The sequence below is a fragment of the Triturus cristatus genome, chromosome 12 (genome assembly GCF_964204655.1).
Source record: "Triturus cristatus chromosome 12, aTriCri1.1, whole genome shotgun sequence".
Classification (NCBI taxonomy): domain Eukaryota; kingdom Metazoa; phylum Chordata; class Amphibia; order Caudata; family Salamandridae; genus Triturus; species Triturus cristatus.
Genome location: NC_140595.1, coordinates 266,469,157 through 266,488,986, shown reverse-complemented (window position 1 = coordinate 266,488,986; position 19,830 = coordinate 266,469,157). Strand labels below are relative to the sequence as shown.

General features: G+C 41.6%; 1 protein-coding gene and 1 long non-coding RNA gene across 2 annotated transcripts in view; one reads left to right on the top strand and one right to left on the bottom strand.

Annotated features, from left to right (window-relative positions):
* Positions 1–11,558, top strand: part of LOC146775829 (uncharacterized) — a 68,795-nt gene extending 57,237 nt beyond the window's left edge. The window contains exon 2 of the long non-coding RNA XR_014972339.1: positions 6,133–11,558. This is a non-coding gene — a long non-coding RNA (uncharacterized LOC146775829). The remainder of the gene's footprint in view (positions 1–6,132) is intronic.
* Positions 10,911–19,830, bottom strand: part of LOC146775828 (E3 ubiquitin-protein ligase TRIM39-like) — a 342,920-nt gene continuing 334,000 nt past the window's right edge. The window contains exon 5 of the mRNA XM_085639430.1: positions 10,911–13,903. Coding sequence (XP_085495556.1) covers positions 13,846–13,903 — 58 coding nt within the window. The 3' untranslated portion in view covers positions 10,911–13,845. The remainder of the gene's footprint in view (positions 13,904–19,830) is intronic.

Genomic DNA, 19,830 nt, shown 5'->3' with positions numbered 1-19,830 from the left:
AAATGGATCCCAACTCCACATAAAAGGCTGGAAAAAAGATTAACCCACATGCAGGGTTAAAAAACTGAACATCAAAACAGCTAGCGGACAGCACTGTAGTGGCACCTGTGACTTCAATTCCTTACTTTTGACACAGGTCTTGATGCAGCTACTACTGGCCGAGCAGGCCAGCTAACATCCATTCCAACATATTGACCTAGAGGTGCTTACGGCCCAGTATGTTAAAATGTAAAAACCATACTTAGACCACTATTTTCATTTCAATTCTAGACTTTACTTTATCCTACACTGACTATAATTTTATCGAGAGATTCCTATCCTTCTTGATTAATAAAAGAGCAGCTTCTAGCTTTTCACATATTTGTTTCCTACCCCAGCTGTTGGTGGGGGCGGGGCATCTGCTTTCTCATTTTACTTGCTCTCACAACAGCTTTCTCCACAATTGAAATCTGAACTCTACCATAGAAAGCAGCATGAGGCTTAACGGCAAAGTACTGAGTTGTATTTTTCTTTTTTCTGAACACCCGTTCTCCATTGGTGAAGATTGTAAGGTACTCCTAAGGATGCGCCGCATTGACCTGTGGTGTAGTACATGTCCCAGCTGAGCACCGGTTTTGTTCAGTTTGTATCATGAGCTACTAAGTATGTTATTTGTATTGGTCGGGGTCTATGTACATCACAATAAGGGTGTCACTGAAATCTACATAAAACACTCTCCTTAAATGTCTTATGTTCTGAGCTCCCCAATCTCCAATCGTTTAGGGCTGACAACCTATAAATGTAATAAACCACGACAGCGGTGAGGTTTGAAAATGTCACCAGAATTCCGAGATAGCAATATTGGGCCATATAACACATTTCAGCTGTATATATTTTTCACGTTTATTTTGGTGTAGTTAACTTGAAAAAGTTACTTTATTCAGGTACCTCTAACAATAGACATCGCTTGGAATTAGAATGTTTAGGATTTGTTTATCTTTCATGAATAAATTGTTCATAAAACAATGGACAGTGATTAGCGCTACTAGATGTATGTGAATCTGTGGATGCTATGTTTACTTCATAACCATGGATTTAGCGCATAATTTGCAGATTTCCCAAAAAATGCTAATGATGTTTTTAGCTCAAATTGCTAAAAATAATAAAGCCAGAAAGTTATTTGCGTTTTTTGCAAGTGTGTATATACCAAATAGTGAATGACCTCCGTAATCGATTCAGGAATCACAAATCATTGCTAATTAATAAGAAACTTGACCAGCCTGGAACCAATCATTTTACGTTTGTGAACCATTGCTATTACATTTGAAGATGTTCCCTGTGGAACATGCCTTAAGGGAAGAACTACTGGACTCCAGGGGAAACTTCTGGATGTACCATTTTAAATTATTGCCTTCAGATGGACTGGCCATCATTGACAATACCACTTGATCACTGCATATCACACGACTGCGTCGATTCCACATTCCAAGTGGAATCTTCACTCATGATACTTTTTGAACAACCAGTAGTGTGAGCTGTGCAGCCACTGAGCAAACATTCTTTTATTACCTGAGCAAGGCAGAAGCTGAAACGTTTTATGGCAATAGATTTTTGTTCATTCTCAAGCTCTTTAAGAAATCGAGGAGGATTACAGTTGCTGGCATTTCAAGATGCTTGTATTTTTTGCCAGGATTTCTTAGTGTAACAACGTCTTCCACACGCATGTAGGTGGAATCACTTAGGTTTATTTCTGTACACCTCGGCCATAGTCAGCTAGGCAGTTACTGACTCAGAATGCTCCCTGCTTTACAGTTATGGAATCTTATAGTACAAGGTTCCTAATTCTACTATGCTGCACATGATTCCATATATCTGAGGTCCTTTAATGAGCAGGAGCATAGTCAAATTCCTGTGAGACCAGATCATATAGGAAAACTGGGTCGTGCTTTTCTGGTGAATTATATCGGGTCTCGTCCTTCTCAGGGTTTTTCAAGCTCTGTATGTTCTCTGTACCATGATTCTCTAAGAAAGTGATGTGAGCTAGAGGAGCCGTGTTAGGATATGGTCCAATATTGTGTGATTGTTGGTCAGGATAAGGATTTCCCACAAAGAGAGTGCCTTGGCAAGAATGTTGCCAGAGATCTCACGTGTAGCCCTACAGGCCAGCTCCCTCTTCCATGGCCAGCCTGTGGATATTCATTTACTAACTCTGTGCCTCTCATTTCTCTTTCATTAGTCCAATTCAACTTAGAATTGATTTAGAGGTGGTGCATGCTGAAGTCAATGTTTGCTTTAAGTTTTTGCCAAACCTTAGTGGTCCAGCTGGGCTTAAGCCAGCAGCTGCAAGAATGTTGGCACTCAGACCACAGCCATCATGATGAAAGGCTAGCCAACCCTATGTTTTAAAGTTCTTAGTAATCATTGCAACTTGAAACACAATAATGATGCTATAGCATAGTCATAACTTATGTTTGTTTGACTTTTCAAGTTTTGCCACATGAAGTCTCTGGTTCAAAGTATCAGCCTTTACTTGAGTCTTGACTGCAGAAAGTGTCCATGTATCTGTAAAATGTTATTGCTTTGATACTCTATGGCCTCCAGCTGTTACACTATGGAAGAGAGAGACCATGTGAGTACTGAGTGGACCCGATGCCGGTCAAACAGTAGAGCCATCTAATGTCAATTAGTTTCAATGAGAGTAGAATTGATTTACCTTTGCTAGCTTGGCCTAAATTTACAGAATTTTCCACAGAGTAAAGCAAAACTCAAGTGCGTATAAATCCTCCCCTTGACTATTTCCACATTAAACAAACCAGTAGTCCAAGAGAACATTCCTGACTTTGAAACCGACAGGCAGCTACTCTCACAGAACAATGAATACAGGGTGGCTCAGAGACCCATCTGAGTGAAAAAAACTAAGCAACTTTCATATGCACAGGTTCCCTGCAGAAGCAAAGTAATTATTAACAGTCCTTCCCCTTATCTTGCTCTTAATATGCAAAAGGCTCTGTACTCTCGTTCTGACAAAACTTAAGCTAAGTTAATAGCATCAGCCAATTAGAGTTTTCTGTAGCCCTGGAGATGCACTTATCCAAGTCCTTAATCTCAGTCTGAGAAAAATATTAAAACTTCTGACTCCCACGCTTCAAAAAATACATGTAATATTCCGAATCTAGTTTTTGTTTTGTGTGATTCAGTCAAACTTATCTGTGCACTTAAACTGTTAATTGCCATCACCAAAGTCTATTGATCAGTTTAGACATTGTGTTGAGGCTGAAAAGTCTCTTACTTTGTGATCGAAATGCATTCCTGTCAGGAGTGCCCCATCTGGGTGGGACACAAACTGGAGTAAATGAGAGCAAGGCTTTCCTGTGTACTTCAAAAGTGTTCTTTGATTCTGAAAAGGTCAAATGTTCGTGGGTCCTGGGGACATGGCAGGAATGAGGTGTGGCTGATAAGGGAATCATAAAGAGTAGGGCTGTGGGCATTTGTAGCCTTTTGTCAGGCATATATCAATGAGGCTGATGTTCAGATGTGGTCCACAAGTAACTCTCTTGGCCTGTTTTGTAGGGCTATCTGGGCTGGAATCGCTCTTGCTTTGACAGACTACTTCCTGGGCAAAGGACAGGACAGAGGAGTGGGCACTTCAGAGGAGGCATCACATGCAACACAAACTGTAAAGCATGAAACACGATTTTTTTCTTCTTCTGGGAATGGATTATAAAAAGGGAGCCAGAAGCTCCCAAATGGTCAATTGCAGAGCAGCCGGCGTGGGCTGTATTTCGAAGTGGAAAAGCTAAGCAAGAGTTCTGCTTTGTGTGACAATGACTGGGGATTAATGTCTGCCAATCTCCTAGCTGGGTGAGTGGACATCGCCCAGAGTAATCAAGATCATCTGCACTGGTGTCTGGAGCACCAGCGCCAACCTGCCTGCCGAGACCAGAGGACTCTATTAGAAGAGCAGAGGACCTGGAGGGAGCAAAGGAAATCCTGTCAAGTGGATCTTTGTAGCGAATAGTGAGAAAGTGCGGTTTCATCGATCGTGCCGTTGCCTGTGTTCAGACCAAAAGATCACAACCCCATAAGCCAGAGCGGGCTACCATGAAGTCAACTGCTGTCCTATAGATCAGGCTATTGCCCAGGTGCAGACTAAAGTGTGCGAACCTGTATTCTTGAAGAGCCTGCCGTGAAGAAAAGTGCTGTTGCACAGTTTGGGCCTTTGCCCATGTGCAGACTAAAGTTGGTGAATCTGTGTGACAGAGGAGGCTGTAGTTGCATCGAATGGGCCATTGTCTGTTTGTAGACTAAAAGACGGCAATCCCATTGGCCAGAGAGGGTCGCTGTGAAGAGAGTTACTGTTTCTCCAATCGGGCCATTGTCCATATGCAGTCTAAAGTTGGGAACACTGTATGCCAGATGGGGCATTGTGAAGACATCTGCTGTGGCAACCAGTTGGGCCATTGCTCATGTGCGGACTAAAGTTGGTGATCTGCTATGCTAGAGGAGACCACTGTGAAGTGCAAGGGCTTTTTCCGGGTGTATTGTGTGACCAAGAGGAAACAGCGAGTCTGGATACGTGTGCCCAGAGCCACGACTGAAGCATCGGAAGCCGATTCACTGCACCAGACCTGCCAGCGGTATTGTCGGAACTTGCTGCATCATCCCAAGGAGTCCAGTGGATGACCAGTAACCTCACCTGCAGCGAAGAGACTGTTGCTCTACACTGTCAGCCATTTAAGTCCACTGCGACGGTGAAGTATTGAACTGCCCTGAGGTCTTCCATAATGCAACACCAGATAGAGTGGGTAAGACTGATCACAGGGTCGTAGAGCCAGCCCAGGGGAACTTGCTCTGCCTCATATTGCTATAGTGCCGAAATACTTTGATTTTAAAAAGTCATGATGAGAATTCTAGGACTTAGACTTGTAGTTGGACTTAACCTGTATGTTGTCTAGTGCAAATGGGTAATAACCACTGCCATTGAACTGAGAAGTGGGACTCAGGGCTCTGCCCAGACAACGCTAGAAAGCTGGCCTTAGGGGGTCTGTGTATATTGTTTGTGCATGTTGTAGTTCATTTTGCATCCGTATATAAATACTAAGTTTTTCATAAAAGCTAGCATCTGGCTGGGCATTCGTTTATTGGGGTTGCTGAATGTATTTTTTGTATTGAGTCTGTGTTCCCCTCACACCTACCTCCCCACGGAGAAGCCTTGGACTGCTCGACCCGCACTACCACTGAGGGTCAAATGCCAAAGGGGTACTTGGCCCAGTTGCTCAGGAACCATAGTAGGTCAAGCCCAGGGACATCAGGAGTAAAAGGCTGCAACCACTCTGTTTGGGCCCAGTAGTTCTTACATGCTTCGTGGCCCTCTGAAAGGGGTCTGTCACATTTGGTATGGCTTATATTGGAGAACATTATCCCAGGCTAAAAGCCTGCATTGTGACGCTACATGTGAGATAGACATACTTCGGGTTTGTGTATAGTATATATTTTGTTTACAGTTGATGAACTAGACTATATATGCAACAGGAATCAGAAATATGTGTATTTGTACAAGTCTTTAGATTCTGTATAGTTATTATCACTATTTTACACTTCCCACTGTCAGACTTATGTTCTGACCTTAGGATGGAAACAAGAGCTGCATTTGAAGAGGTTAGAAGTGCCATTTGTACAGGGCATACAGATGACGAGTCTTACTAGGCATAAGGCAACAGCAAATTCAGAACGTAGCAGTCCAAAAAGGAAAAAAACAGGACAGATGACTTTTCTACAATTGAAAAATCCTTGTGAAAAAATAAAACAAGATTTGCTGTTCAATTTCGGCAACTTAAGCCTCAATATTTTTATGCCGCACTTTTTTATTACATTGTTGTACCACATGTGTACGTAGTTTTGCTTTTTGTTATCAGAGAATATTATGGGACTGCTTATGGAGTCCCTTAAATGCTTTTCCAAGTACTAATGTGCACAAGAAATCAACTAAACATTGTTGTCAGTTTCTGCTATTCCCTATCAATTGAGCACCGTCAATTGGATTCATTCTGATGAATTTCAAGTTGCATTATCCTTTTCTCTGTTTTATTATATTTCTCATTCTTTCATGGGAGTATGTTCCAAACGTAATCCATTCATTCTGTTTTTTCCTAGTCTCGCTAGTGGATTTGACGTTAAACCCTAAAACAGCAAATCCATCGCTTGTCATATCCCAAGACCAGCAATCTGTTCGGCATGGGGGCTCTTGTCAACATCTATCAAATCCAGAGAGATTCCTGACATCCTGGTGCGTCCTTGCAACCCAAGGCTTCTCATCAGGAAGATGCTGCTGGTTGGTCAAAGTGAATGATTCTGAACGCTGGGCAGTGGGCGTGAGTAATCAATCTACAAGGCGGAAGGGAGCAATCAGACTAGACCCAGAGGAGGGGTTCTGGGCAATTGGTCTTCTAGATGGTCAAAACTATGCCCACACCTTTCCAGAGATGACAACACTATCAAAGGAGAAACTCAACAGAATTAAAATATATCTGGACTATGAAGGAGGATGGCTCGCATTTTTCAATGCTGACACAATGGCTCGCCTGTACACTTTCACGGCCTCATTTCATGAGAAAATATATCCTTTCTTTTGGCTCAGGCACTTGGGAACAGAAATAACACTGAACTCATAACATATTAATTATATAAATGATTCCATATATCAATTGCCATTGAACAACATGCCAAATACATATTATCACTAAAAAAAGTCTCTCAGTTGCAGAAAATATTCAGTTTAACTATGCAGTGTTTGCATGTATGCTCATGAGGCTCTAATGTCTTTCATTAAGATATTGTGCATTTTAATGTCTCATATATTCTTTGATTTACAGTTTTTATATTTTGCCATGCTTTTTGCACTGACATTGTTTGTGATTTTACACCTGCACAACCGAATTTGATTATTCATAGCTGTGTTAATGACATCATGTAACATAATTCCATCATGGCTTGCTTTCAGTTGCGATGGGGATCGTCTGTTAATCCTAAAACTTTGCCCCTAAGTTACTGAATCACTGTAGAGGCAAACGTGGCATGAGCGCTCCACGTCTCACTGTGCTTTTGGTTTGGGCTAGTGCATTTATCAGCCCTCCTCTGTTGGTCTACACGGTGATCTCACCATTAATCCCAAATAGTGATCTCAACAGTTCAGCAGAAGTCAGTGGCAGCTCTCAGCTTTGATTTAGAGCAGGCATGATTCTGGCTTAGAGAAGTGGAGGCACACTTGGCGGTGGACAGGTGCTGCACAAGCCGCACCGGTCACTTAACTGGCCGCTACGGTGCACCCATAGCACTTACTGCACCACAGCATGGCACACTGGAGCTACCTGCAAGACCCCCTCCGCACCTGCCGCTCTCTTCTGCCAAATCTGCTGTTACACTGCCTGGAATGGGCCCAAAATACGCCGCCCAATCAGTCAGAGCATTGGCGCCATATTAAGCAGTGAAGCCATGGTGATGAGTGATGGCAATAGCTGGGTGTTGGTGTATGCAACAGTGGTGGTGGGTGCAGCAGTTGATATCCGAGGTGTTGGCAGCAGACGGCTAACATTTTTTCCAGTAGACTTGTAGGGCCGGTAGGAGCGATCCCTCAATCCTCTCTCGTCTTGAGAGGAGTCACGACCACTAGAGATCCTGGGATTCCTGTGATCACTGCTGCAGTGCTGCCTCGCTTCCTCGGTGCTCCTCCAAATCATGTTCCCTTCAAGTAGCTGGTGTCCTCATTAGTCTTGGTCCCTTGATATAACGCCTTAAAAAAATTGTTGTGCGGAGATTTTCATTTTTGATTTGTACTTTTGTATCATTAGAGAAGTAATTTAGCTTGGGGAGACATTGCAAATCAGGGCCGCATTTTTCTGGATGCCATTTTTCCAGCCCAAGTTGCTAGGCCAGGTCACCCCTGGACTGGAAACAAACATGCTGGGACCGGTTTCAGGGTTTTACCCCTCATCAGCCAGGCTAGCTTGACTCCAGTGGCATGGTGAGCATGGGACCCACGTCTGGGCATCACCCTTCCCACTTAGGGCGATAAATGCAAGAAGAACAATTGATGGACAGACTGCTGAAATAATGTCAAATATTCACCCCCATACAGAGATTTGGGCCTAAATCTGGGTCCCTTGCTCTCCATGCCACTGGAGTCAAGCTAGCCTGGCTGATAAGGAGTGATACCCCGAAACCGGTTCTAGGATGCTTGTTTCCGGTCCAGGGAGGACCTGGCTTGGCAGTTGGGGCTGGACTCCTCCCATGGGAAGCAGGGACAAGACTGATTTGCATATGGCAGGGATTAAATTGGAATGGCATGGGGAGCAAACAATGATAGATTTAGGCCCAGATCTCTGTACTGTGAATGTTTGACATTGTTCAGCATTCTGTCCATCAATTGTTCTTTTTGCATTTGTCACCTCGAGTGGGACAGGTATGCCCAGACGTGGGTTCCGTGCTCTCCATGCCAATGAAGTCAAGCTAGCCTACTGATGAGGGGTGATACCCCGAAACTGGTCCCTGGATGCTTGTTTCCGGTTCAGGGAGGACCTGGCCTGGCAGTTTGTGCTGGACTGTCCCATAGGGAGCAGGGTCAAGACTGATTTGCATATGGCTGGGTTTAAACTGGAATGGCATGGGGAGAAAAACAACTATGGATTTAAGCCCAGATCTTCGTTTTGGAGTGAATGTTTGACATTATTCAGCATTCTGTCCATCAATTGTTCTTTTTGCATTTGACAAGGTGCACAGCAGAATGTGGATACCCTTTGGGGGGGGGGGGCAGTGTAGAGTCTGTGAAGATATTGAGCTGGCAGTTCCTTTTATCCACATGCTGATGCCTCATTTAAGTTTTCTGTGTGGATGTAAAAGAAGCTCTGGAGTCATTGGGGTGCCACTAGAAAGAAACGACAAACCAACTAGGTGACCTGAAGAATTCACTAGACATATAATCATTATATGATCAGAAGTTGAAGATGACCCCCCAAAATGTGAAACTCATAGAAATCGTGTACCTGTTATTTTGGATGGCTGTGAAAGAAGGGATTAAAAACATGCAATGTTTGCTGTATAAAAAACAGGAAGAATTTCCAGGTGCGGAGAAACTTCACATGAGACTACAATATTAATTTGATGAGAAATGACAGCGGGATCAAAATTGCAAGAAGTTGATCTAGATTTATCAGCATATTCTTTCACCTTTATTATAGAATGATGTAAGCTTTTCTACACCAAATGCCTTTGTTTTTGTAGATGATTCATATAATCGGTAGCCATTAAACCATAGGAATAATATGACGTAAGGAAGGAAAAACTCTTGAATGAATACCTTGAAAGCAGAAAAATTGTGAAACTGTGGTAGCACTCTGAGTTGTTTTATTTTAAGGAAATTCTGCGAGTGATAAATAAGTTGCTCATTCATCATCAGTAACTGTACAGTAATATCAGAGATACTGTAACAGACTTTAATTAGTTTGTTCCGTTTGCCCATTAGGCTAGGGATGTTACCTAAAGATAGAGGACCCGATTCACAAAGTAATCTGAGACAAAAGTCTAACTTTACAACTTTTGGTATTTACAGAGGTCATTTATGAGTCATATCGTGAAGTATGCAGTAGGGCCGGAATCTCCGCACCCAAGCTGTACTCTCTGCACCCGGGCCATACTCTCCGGTTGGGACCGTGCTCTCCGGCTGCGGCCGTACTCTCCGGTTCAGGCCAGATGAAGTGTAGTCAATGGGCTAGAATACATTTTTTTATGAAAAGAAATATCAGGAACGTGCAATAAATGGTAGAGGAGGTCATGAAAATCAGTTTGGGCAGGGAAAAGGGTGTGGCCAGACACTACATCATATTCCAGAAAAGTTTGCTCCTTTGCATCATGGTATATGCAGTCCACAATTTGCACTCCCCTCAGTGTACATGGTACATGCTGTACACGATTTGTGCCTCTCTCTGTGTTTTCTGAGGGGAGCGCAAATCGTGGCCTGCATGTACCATGATGCAAAGGAGCATACTTTTTGGGGATATGATGTAGTGTCCGGCCACCCTTTTCCCTGCTCAAACTGATTTTCATGACCTCCTCTACCATTTATCACACATTCCTAATGGTCCTTTTTGTAAAAAAAATTGTATTTTGGCCAATTGATTACACTTCATCTGGCACGAGCCGGAGTGTACGGCCCCAGCCAGGGAGTACTGTCCAGGTGCGGAGAGTATAGTCCAGGTGCGAAGATTCCGGCCCGACTGCGGACGTAAAGTAACGACTTGTAAATGACCTCTGTGAATACCAAAAGTCATATAGTTAGACTTTTGTCTTAGAATGCCTTTGTAAAGCGGCTCCAGATATTGTTCAGTTCCCAATGCCTTACAAAAACGTGAACAATATGGAGTTCCTCTGTTAGAAATGATTGTAGTAAACCATGAAAATGAAAAATATTTGCCAGAAAAGATTGATCCATTTTTTCTGCTATTGGTGACTTAGGCAAATTAGCAATCATTTATAAAGTATACGGATAGCCCTTATTACTCAAAGCCCCTAAGAGTGTGGAAGATCTATTATAAAGTCAGAAATTAAATGCTACGGTTCAGGAGCCACTGGTAAAAGTTTCAAATGTCCAAAAGGTTTGCAATGGAATTACTTTTTTTTAGCACAAGTAGGAGGCACATGTATTCCTGATGATCTGAATGAACTGCAGGTCACCATAAACTGTTCAGAATTAGATTTGAAGTGCTCAATACTGCTCTTTGGACAGAAATAGCTGAATCCAGCCACATCACATCAATCAGTAGTTTATTATTAGGAATGAAAATACCTTTTCGGCTGGAATGCAATCCATTCTTTTGTGTAAGTGTGACCTAAAATGAAGATTTGACCCCATAGATATATATTTATTCTTGATTTTATTTAACTCATTCCAAAAGAGACTGAACAGTTCCAATACCATCATGAGAAGGAATTAAAGGTTGATCATATGTGGATGCAGACTTGATGGGATAATTCATCTGCTAGAAGATTCTTTGACCCGGGATATAGGTTGTTGTTGAATAACTATGAACAAACAACATTTGCACCTGCCATGATGACGGTTTCTGCATTGAAACTTTTTTAGACATTGTAAATTCTGATGACCAATTTGAATTTCAAAGGTTTCCCCTTGCGCCACTTTTGCGTCACTTTTAACATGGGAAAAGTGACGCAAATGTGGCACAAGGTGCTTGTAAATCTGCCCCTATGTTTCTATCACTTACTTGCAACTGTAACAGAACAGCCCCATTGATCTCTTGGAAGCGTCAGGGTCTATTATGAATTTTGTAGAAGTACGTGGATGACACAATAATGGGTCTTACAATAAACACTCTATTGATTACGGACAATAAAACACCATTGGAGCATCAACACACAAATAGTTTACGGTCTTTTCATGTATTCATTTATTTTATTGGTTATATCTGTAAAATCTTTGCTAGATCCACAGTAAAACCTTGCAATCCAAGGAAACGTTGAGTTTCTTTATCACTGATGGATGAACACCATTAAAATATTCTGATATTTTCTGTGGCTGTCACAGTTCCTGATCGTTTCTATAGACATGTCATGTGCTAAGATGAAATATGGACCTCAAAAAACCCTGAATGCATTAGTTTACTGTAGAAAAACTCATAGATCAGACTCTTGAGGAAAAAGGGGACGAGGAAAAGAAAAGAGAACTTCTCAGTAAAGGCAGAGGGTTCTGGTGAAGGATGGAAGCTCGACCAGACAAAACATATGAAAGGTAACTCTAATAGATGGTAGCTCTTTACATTAAACTAATTCTTCCATATCTCAAACATTTCTTTATATTACTTGATAGTCTGTTTTCTCTGTAACATAAATCTGCTGGGCTAAAACGAAATAACAAAACTAAACACAAGTGTTTCTAGATTTCTGTTCTCTTTTAGTGACTATTATTTTAAAAAAAAGTCTCATTATCACTACTTAAGTGGTCTTTAAATGTAAAGATACTGATTATATAAATTCACATTCTGAATTATTCCGCAACTTTTCCTTCACCACTGGGGATCATGTTTGAGAAATTATGGGCCAGATGTACTAAGTAGTTCTATAGCTGCAAACACACCAATTTGGCAGTTGTGACCACTAAAGTGCTTTTTCCCATGTTCTTATCTCATTTTAAGAATCAAAAACGTTTTGCTGACTCCTACAATGTGATTCAGAGTGGATAACCATTCAATGCCTGTTAGGGGTGTGCTGCAGGCATCCTTTCCAAACAATTAATGGGTATGCTATACTTTTTTACCAGAATTTGCTCACAAAACAATAACATTATAGAGACACCTCAAAGGAGGTGGTAATGCATTCACAAAAGGGAATGTACAGCTTGGGACATGGTGGTCTACTGACCCATCAGGTCACCATCACTGAGATGGCCTCCAGTTGAAGTGAGTCTCATTGTGCAACTTACCACATTAATATTAATGAGATTGTTCAAATTGCAACCCACTACGATTTGAAACTTTAAGGACTGACCGATCAGTACATAGGTCAGTTCTGAAAAATCTTTACTGGTCTCAAAAATACCAGAACATTTCAACCAATATTTTGTGTGACCTGTAAATATTACTTTTGGCCCTATATCTTTTAAAAACCAACAGAGTCTGAATCATAAATTATTCAAGCAACTCTGTGGGGCTAATAGCTTTCTTATCTCCAGTAGAAAAAACAAGATAAAAAGGGATAGAGTTCTTCATATTAATTGCTGGTATCAAACATTCTTAATCGTTGCACTCAATTTCAACGGATGGGTACAAACCAGTCTCTTTTTCAGTCTGCCCTCAAAATATTTGTCTTAAGTAAAAATAAATAACCAGAAGATTGCAATACCTTTAACGAAAATAGCTGTATCAGAAACTACTAAAAATGTCTCTGAAACAGTATTTGAGAAGGTCTGCCTGGCTTCTTCCAGCTTCTGATATACGTCAGCACATGCGAAAATTAGGGGCACTCAGGAGATACATGTGTTATACTTCCAACATGGCTTCTTCTCCAGAGATGAGCACTTTCGCCTAAAATATTTCTTCAGACCAATTAACCAATTTAATCATTCTCTGTACAGCTCATTACTGATTGACCTTGACCTTCCTTGAGTGGAATCCACTGAAGAATGTGCTGCAGTTTTCAGATTACACAGAGGAGAGATCCCACTGTGATCAGAGTGTGGTGGCGTCAGCTGAATTTTATGTTAACAAACAATCCTTGCACTACAAACTGCCATTCTCTTAACACATGGATAGTTACTATTGCTTCTTAAAGACAGAAAATTCCTTCTAAATCTAAGATACTCAACAGCCTGCTTCTCAGATTCATATTTCTCAGGCTTACAAGTTAAATGATGTTACTGAAGACTGGACAACATTAAGTTCATGTCCTCAACCTTCAATACAGGATTTAGAAATAAAACTAAATGTTATTCACATAAAGTAGAAAAAGAAATGACTCAAGATATCAGAAAAACGGAATCCATAAAATGTTGAATAAAGGCAGGGGCATTGTATGAACACATGCATTACACAATATTCCTTATTCTGTAACAGGCTAGTTAAAACCTGATTTCCACCTATCACCCTCTTGTTTACACAAATGATGGTAAGCACCTTGCAAATTAAATTCGATAAACGTTTGTTCTCCATGAAACAGATTAAAGAATATTTTTAATGAGCGGAAAAGGCTATTGACCTTTGATTGTAATTTGATGTACTTCTCTGTGAACAATGCAGGGTCTAATATCATCATCTTTCTTCAGAGGAAATAATAGGGGTGGTCCTTTTAGAGAAGAGTGTACAATTAATCCATTCTGCAAGTTCTCCTATCAATATGCTTCAATTGCCTCTTTCTAATGCTCCTGCAGAGAAAGGATGCACCCAAAAAGGACAACAGCATAAGTGATTAATTATCTGCCTTGGCAAAGAATTCATAGCTTGCATTATACTGGGTTGGCACAGAAGAGAGATTAGTCAAAATTGATACATCTCCTAAACCCTAAGAGGATTTGTACATAGCTCACCCTCTTCGTAAAAGAGGAGACTGATCAGTGTTTCTAACGCCACACTATAATAAGTTATGCTCATTCAGTGATTATCTATATATGTATATATAATACAGAGGGGTTGAAGCCGCTCTATAGTTACAAATTGGGTTACCAGTGAGACTTTTGCTCCTTAATAACTTTGTACTCATTTGACAAATCTCTCTTTTTTTATATCTTTATTATTTTATCCCAGGTAATACAGCGATTACTAGACAATTCTTCAAGAGACAAAATTTAGTGATAATTATATAACAGTAGAGACAGTAAAGAGATATAAGAAGGATATAAAATAAACAAGGTGGTCCAAAAGGGTAATGCAATACAATATATTCAGAATAATAAAAGGATATTTGTAATCCAAATTTCCTAGTGCGGCCACCATCATTAAGCCATAAGATCACAGAGGTCAGCTGAACCTGGCTGAAAACAAAGTCAAGGTTAGCTATTTCATATTTATACCTAGGCTAAAAAAAAAGGTAAGAGGGGATATATATATATATATATATTTGTTATACAAAGATTAAAAATAGTGGCCACAAAGGGTCCAAAAAATGCTATAATATATACAGGCTTTACTACATGTGTAGCCCTTAGTTACTTTTCAAAGGGTTAGTTGCCGGGGGACACAGGCACAAACGGATCTCTGCAATTCAGTGAAGGTCCAGATTTGGCATAGGTCCCCAGATCTTACTACCTTGTTTCATAGACCACCTCCCCTTACAGTTATATAGAGCTCTTTCCTGGTTATAAATATGGAATAGCCGGGCAAGCCAAGCGGAGTAGGTAAGGGGGTCTGAATCTTCTCACTTTGTAGCGATCAGCAAGTGGACTACTGCTACCAAAATAAAAATAAAATACATCTGGGTCTGTGCTATTTGGGTTTTCTCATCATACCCTAGAAGCATCATGGGTAGGGAGATGCTCACTCCCTGCCCCAATACCTTATGCAGAAAGACTTCCAACTCCTCTTTTTAAAGGGTCTAGTTTTTCACAGTCATAAAACATATGGACCATGTCTGCTGGGCCCTGCCCGCATCTTGGACAGTGGTCGTTTTTCTTTCCCCCACCCAAATAACTTGGCCAGGGTGAAATACAGGTTGAAGACTGTTTTGTATGCTTGCGCCTCCAAGTTGGCTGTAAGAAAGATCTTCTTGGCTAGAGCAATAGACATGCATAAATCCGTATCGTTTTCCCCTAGCTTCCTGGCCCAATTAGATTCTACTTTCACTAGATCGTCCAGGGTAGCTTCTAAAAGAATTTTATATATTTGCTTTATCCGGCAATCTCTATGAATAACAACTTCTAAAAGAGGACTCTTGTCTGTAGAAAACACTTCAGACTTGAACTGTTTAATAGTTTCTTTAACTTGAATATACGTGAAATAAGACCCGGCATTTATCCCATAGTGCTCCTGTAGCTCGCCAAAAGAAGCCAATCAATCTGTACGAAAGATATCCCCTATTTTACTTGTGCCAGCTTACTCCCATTGTTTTCCCATCCCATCATAAAAAGTATCCGTAAAAACTGGTGATCGCCACAAGAGTGTATATCTATGGTACTGTCATGCTCACCAGAGTTGCGGACGACGGCAGGGCGCGCGGCGAGCACAGTGTCAGCGTTCGCCCGCGTCCTAGGACAGAACTACATTTCCTAGGTTCCGCTTCCGGGTAGGCGCGCGCGCATTCCGATGACGCGCCTACCCAGAATTCACTTAGGCTGGGCGGTGGCAGCGATCAGTGCTGCGAATTCTGTTCGGCTGGGAAACTCGAAGGGAGGAAGAACCACGCTCTGGGATTCTGACCCATTTGGACGCTGTCTAGAAGGGCGGTAAGGGTCACCGCTCTGGGGGCATAACTTTAAAAAACCTCACACGGATGTGTATCAGAACGCTGTGCTCAATTGCATAACATCTGCCCTTATACTAGAGGTGGGAAGCTATACCTCCAATGTGTGCTGTGTACCGAAGTGTTGTGTCTTCACCTGATATACGCCTTATTTTTATGGAACTGTGATTCAAGTTATTAGCTGTGCTGAAACAGCAGAGGAGTGCTTGGCGTTGTGATTCATGTTATTAACTGTGCTGAAACAACAGAGGAGTGCTTGTCATGAGGTTAAGGCCAGTTCCGCATATTTCGTTTATGATGATGAGTATCTCTAAAATACATTATATGCTCTTGTGATCTTTCTCCTAGCAGGGGCTTTGGTGTGAGTTAGGCTCAACCCCCTCTGTGATGCACGTATCAACATTCATTGTGGTGGGTACAGCAAGTGTGTGTGTTGTGTTAGTGCTTAGCATATCAATACTTAACATAGAGTATTTTTCTCCTTTGTGTTGCATATAAAGAGCCTTCATATATACGATATCCTCATCAAGAACTTGGTTACAAGAACGCATGTTTTGTTTTTCCTTTACAGGTAGTTATTGCTCCGTATAGTGATATGAGTTTTTGGTCAAGTATTAATGGAAGTAGAATAGGCCTTTAATTGTGTTTTATCTTATTTTGTAGGTCTCCCTCCCCGCTGACCCCATCCTTTCCTTCCCTCGCTTAATCATTCTACCCTCTGCACTGTTATAGCATCAAAGGGTGGAGCAATTGAGAGGTGGACCCATTTGAGCAACGCACCGATCCTGGGAGTTTGGAATAAAACCTTGACAGATACCTTGGTAGCTTCAGCAGATTTCCTACTTTATGCCATACATTCCAGGCTGCTTTAAGGGACTTGAAGCATATTTTCTTGTGATAACTAGTCTCCAGCTGTCGTAATAGCACCCCCGTGCTGCTCTTCCGATACCCAGCTCATATATAAAGGGGGAAGCATCAGCTTCCTGTATTTCTGTATGTCCCTTGTCTGGTAAAAAACGGATTCCCATCTGTTGGAGCATTGTGGCCCAATAGTAGTTGACTAAATTCGGAACTGCCCAAACCCCTCGTTCCTGAGAGAGGGTTAAAAATTGTAATGACCGTCTGATTTTCTTATATTGCCATATGAAATTTGAGAACAATGCATCAAGTTTTTTTGATAAAAATAGCTTCGTCCTCAAGAGGGATAGAGCGGAATAAATAGAGTATCTTTGAGAACCCAACCATTTTAAGGATGTTACACCTCCCGATTCTTGAGAGGTGCAGCTTGTCAATTTGTTTGAAATCTTTACTTATTTTAGCTATCAGAGGGTCATTTTCCAGATTGCCAGATTGAATCCACATTTGAGGTTATCCTGATCCCAAGATATGTAGCCACTTCAGTCCTATGAGGATCCTGAAGGGTGATGTTCTTGGTACAATCAATCTGTAGATGGGTTTGTCTCCAGCTATGCTGCCATCACTCTACTCCCATCTCTCCTGACTTGGTCAGACCATTGGGTGGTTAAGTGGCAGATAAAGACCGAGAAATCTATCATATACAGAAACACTACCCAGCAAATTTCACGTCAAGCCATCTATAAAATACGGCCAGTCGAATTGGGAGATGCCATTACTCCTAGTCCATAGCAACCAGGGGTTAACTTGGAGCAAAGTGTTGACACTTTTGCACTCTGGCCAATCATTCAAAAAACTACAGTTAAGAAAGTAATGATTGTCTTAGACAAGAACGAAAATGTAGGAAAAATTATGAGGTGGAGGAGAAAAATAACTATAAAAGTAAACTAGCCAAGCATTAAAAATGTATCTTAGCAGCAAATACCTCATACTACGTGGATCATATAAAAGCTGCTTGCAATGCAAACAAAACCCTTTTCTCAGTAATAAAAAAGTGGTAACACCATCCAGTCCATATCATGCAGTAATAAGCCAAAACCTTTGTGATGCACTGGCAAACTTCGTTCAAGAAAGTGTTGCTAATATTTTGATCAAATTCACTGCGAAGAGAGTAGCCAATCATCAGGATGGGCATGTCTTAACTGACCCTCCAAGTAAAATTAGTTTCTCTACCTTTAAGGCCCCTTCAGAAGGTCAACTCATAGAGTTAATCCCACTAATCAAATCTGGTGCGCCACAAGACCCCTGTCCCCCTAGTATAATGCATGTGATTCCTGTTCAAGTGTCACAATACCTGGGGCAAATGTTTGATAACATGTTGCAGGAGGGATCTTCCCCTCTCACTGGAAACTTGCCTCAATTCTCCCCCTATTAAAAAAAGACAATCTGAATGCCCTGGACCTGAATAACTATCGTCCTATATCAAGACTTCCCTTCGCTGCCAAGTTGGCAGAGAAAGTAAGGAATCAACAGCTCTCAGAGTACTTAGAGAAAAACTCTCTGCTGGTACGAAATACAACACGGGTTCAGAAACAAAACGATTGTACAGAGTCTGCCCTGGTGATAGTGACAGAGGATATACGAGAATTGCTTGACAGGGGGGCGGCGGCTTTGATTCTGCTGGATCTCTCCACAGCCTTTGATATGGTCAGCCATGAGATCTTGGTTGACCGTATGCGTGGCCTTGGGATAGAGGGAACAGTGTTGGATCTCCTGCAATCATTCTTGGCAAAAAGACAACATAATGTGACAATGGGTAAGTTTGTTTCTAGGCTTTTCTCCCTACCCTGCGGAGTTCCCCAGGGCTCAGCACTGAGCCCAACACTGTTTAGCCTCTATGTTATGCCACTTGTGTCAATTATTAAATAATCTGGTTTCTCCTTAGCGTCTTACACTGATAACACCCAAATTGTAGTGTCACTAACAAATCCTGAAAACAATTTGGGTCTAGCATTCAGCACATGCATGAGTAAGGTAAGCAACTGGATGGACTGCAACTGTCTTAAACTGAATGCAGCAAAAACTGAGGTCATCATCTTTTGGCAATAACCCCTCTTTCTTCACAACAGACTGGTGGCCACTAGAGTTGGACTTATTGCCTGCACCCTCAAAGTAAAAAACTAAGGCTTCCTGGTAGATAGAGAACTGAAGTTCAAAGCCCTAGTAAACAAAACTATATCTGCCTCATTCTGCTCTGTAACGCTTAAAAAAAGATCCCAAAAATGTGGCCGCCCGAACTTTTGAAAACGTAACCATGGTATTGTTTTTTACAAGGATTGATTATTGCAACAGTCTCTACCTTACTCTTGCATCGGGTCTCCTGAAGAGGCTTCAGACATTTCAAAATGCTGCTGCTCGTTTCCTTTTTAAAAGTCCTAAATCGGCTAGAGGAGCCATCAGGAAGTTACACTGGTTGCCAGTCAGGCAACACTGTAGATTCAAGGCTCTCTGTCTGGCTTATAAATCTTTGCACGGACTTAGGCCAGACCACTTTAAGAAGAAACTCAAATGGTATGTCCCTGCAAGGACGCTTCGCTTAGGCTCTGCTAAGAACCTGATTGTCCCCCCATTCAGGAGGGCTACCTGGGATGGAAAGAGTGTTTTCAGGACGACTGCTGTGCTTTAGAACAGTCTGCCATTGACACTAAAAACGATCCCCTCCTTACTTACCTCCAGAAACGCCTTAAAGACTTGGCTTTTCACACCTGCATGATCCGTCGCTGACATTGCTGTGGCCAAAATGAGATTTCTGTAGCGCCAAGACGCCCTTGGGCATGAGTTTGTGCTTTACAGATTACATTTACATTACATTACATAAGGGAGATGGCACGGTACAACGCTGGGTCCTCTGGGGATTTCCCTTTCTTTAAAAAGACAATTATATCAGGGCCTAGCCAAGACTGCGGGGGCTGCTCCTTATGTTGAACAGCTAGAAACAGATCTAGTAATAAAGGAGCCAGTTCTAATTGAAGCATCTTACAG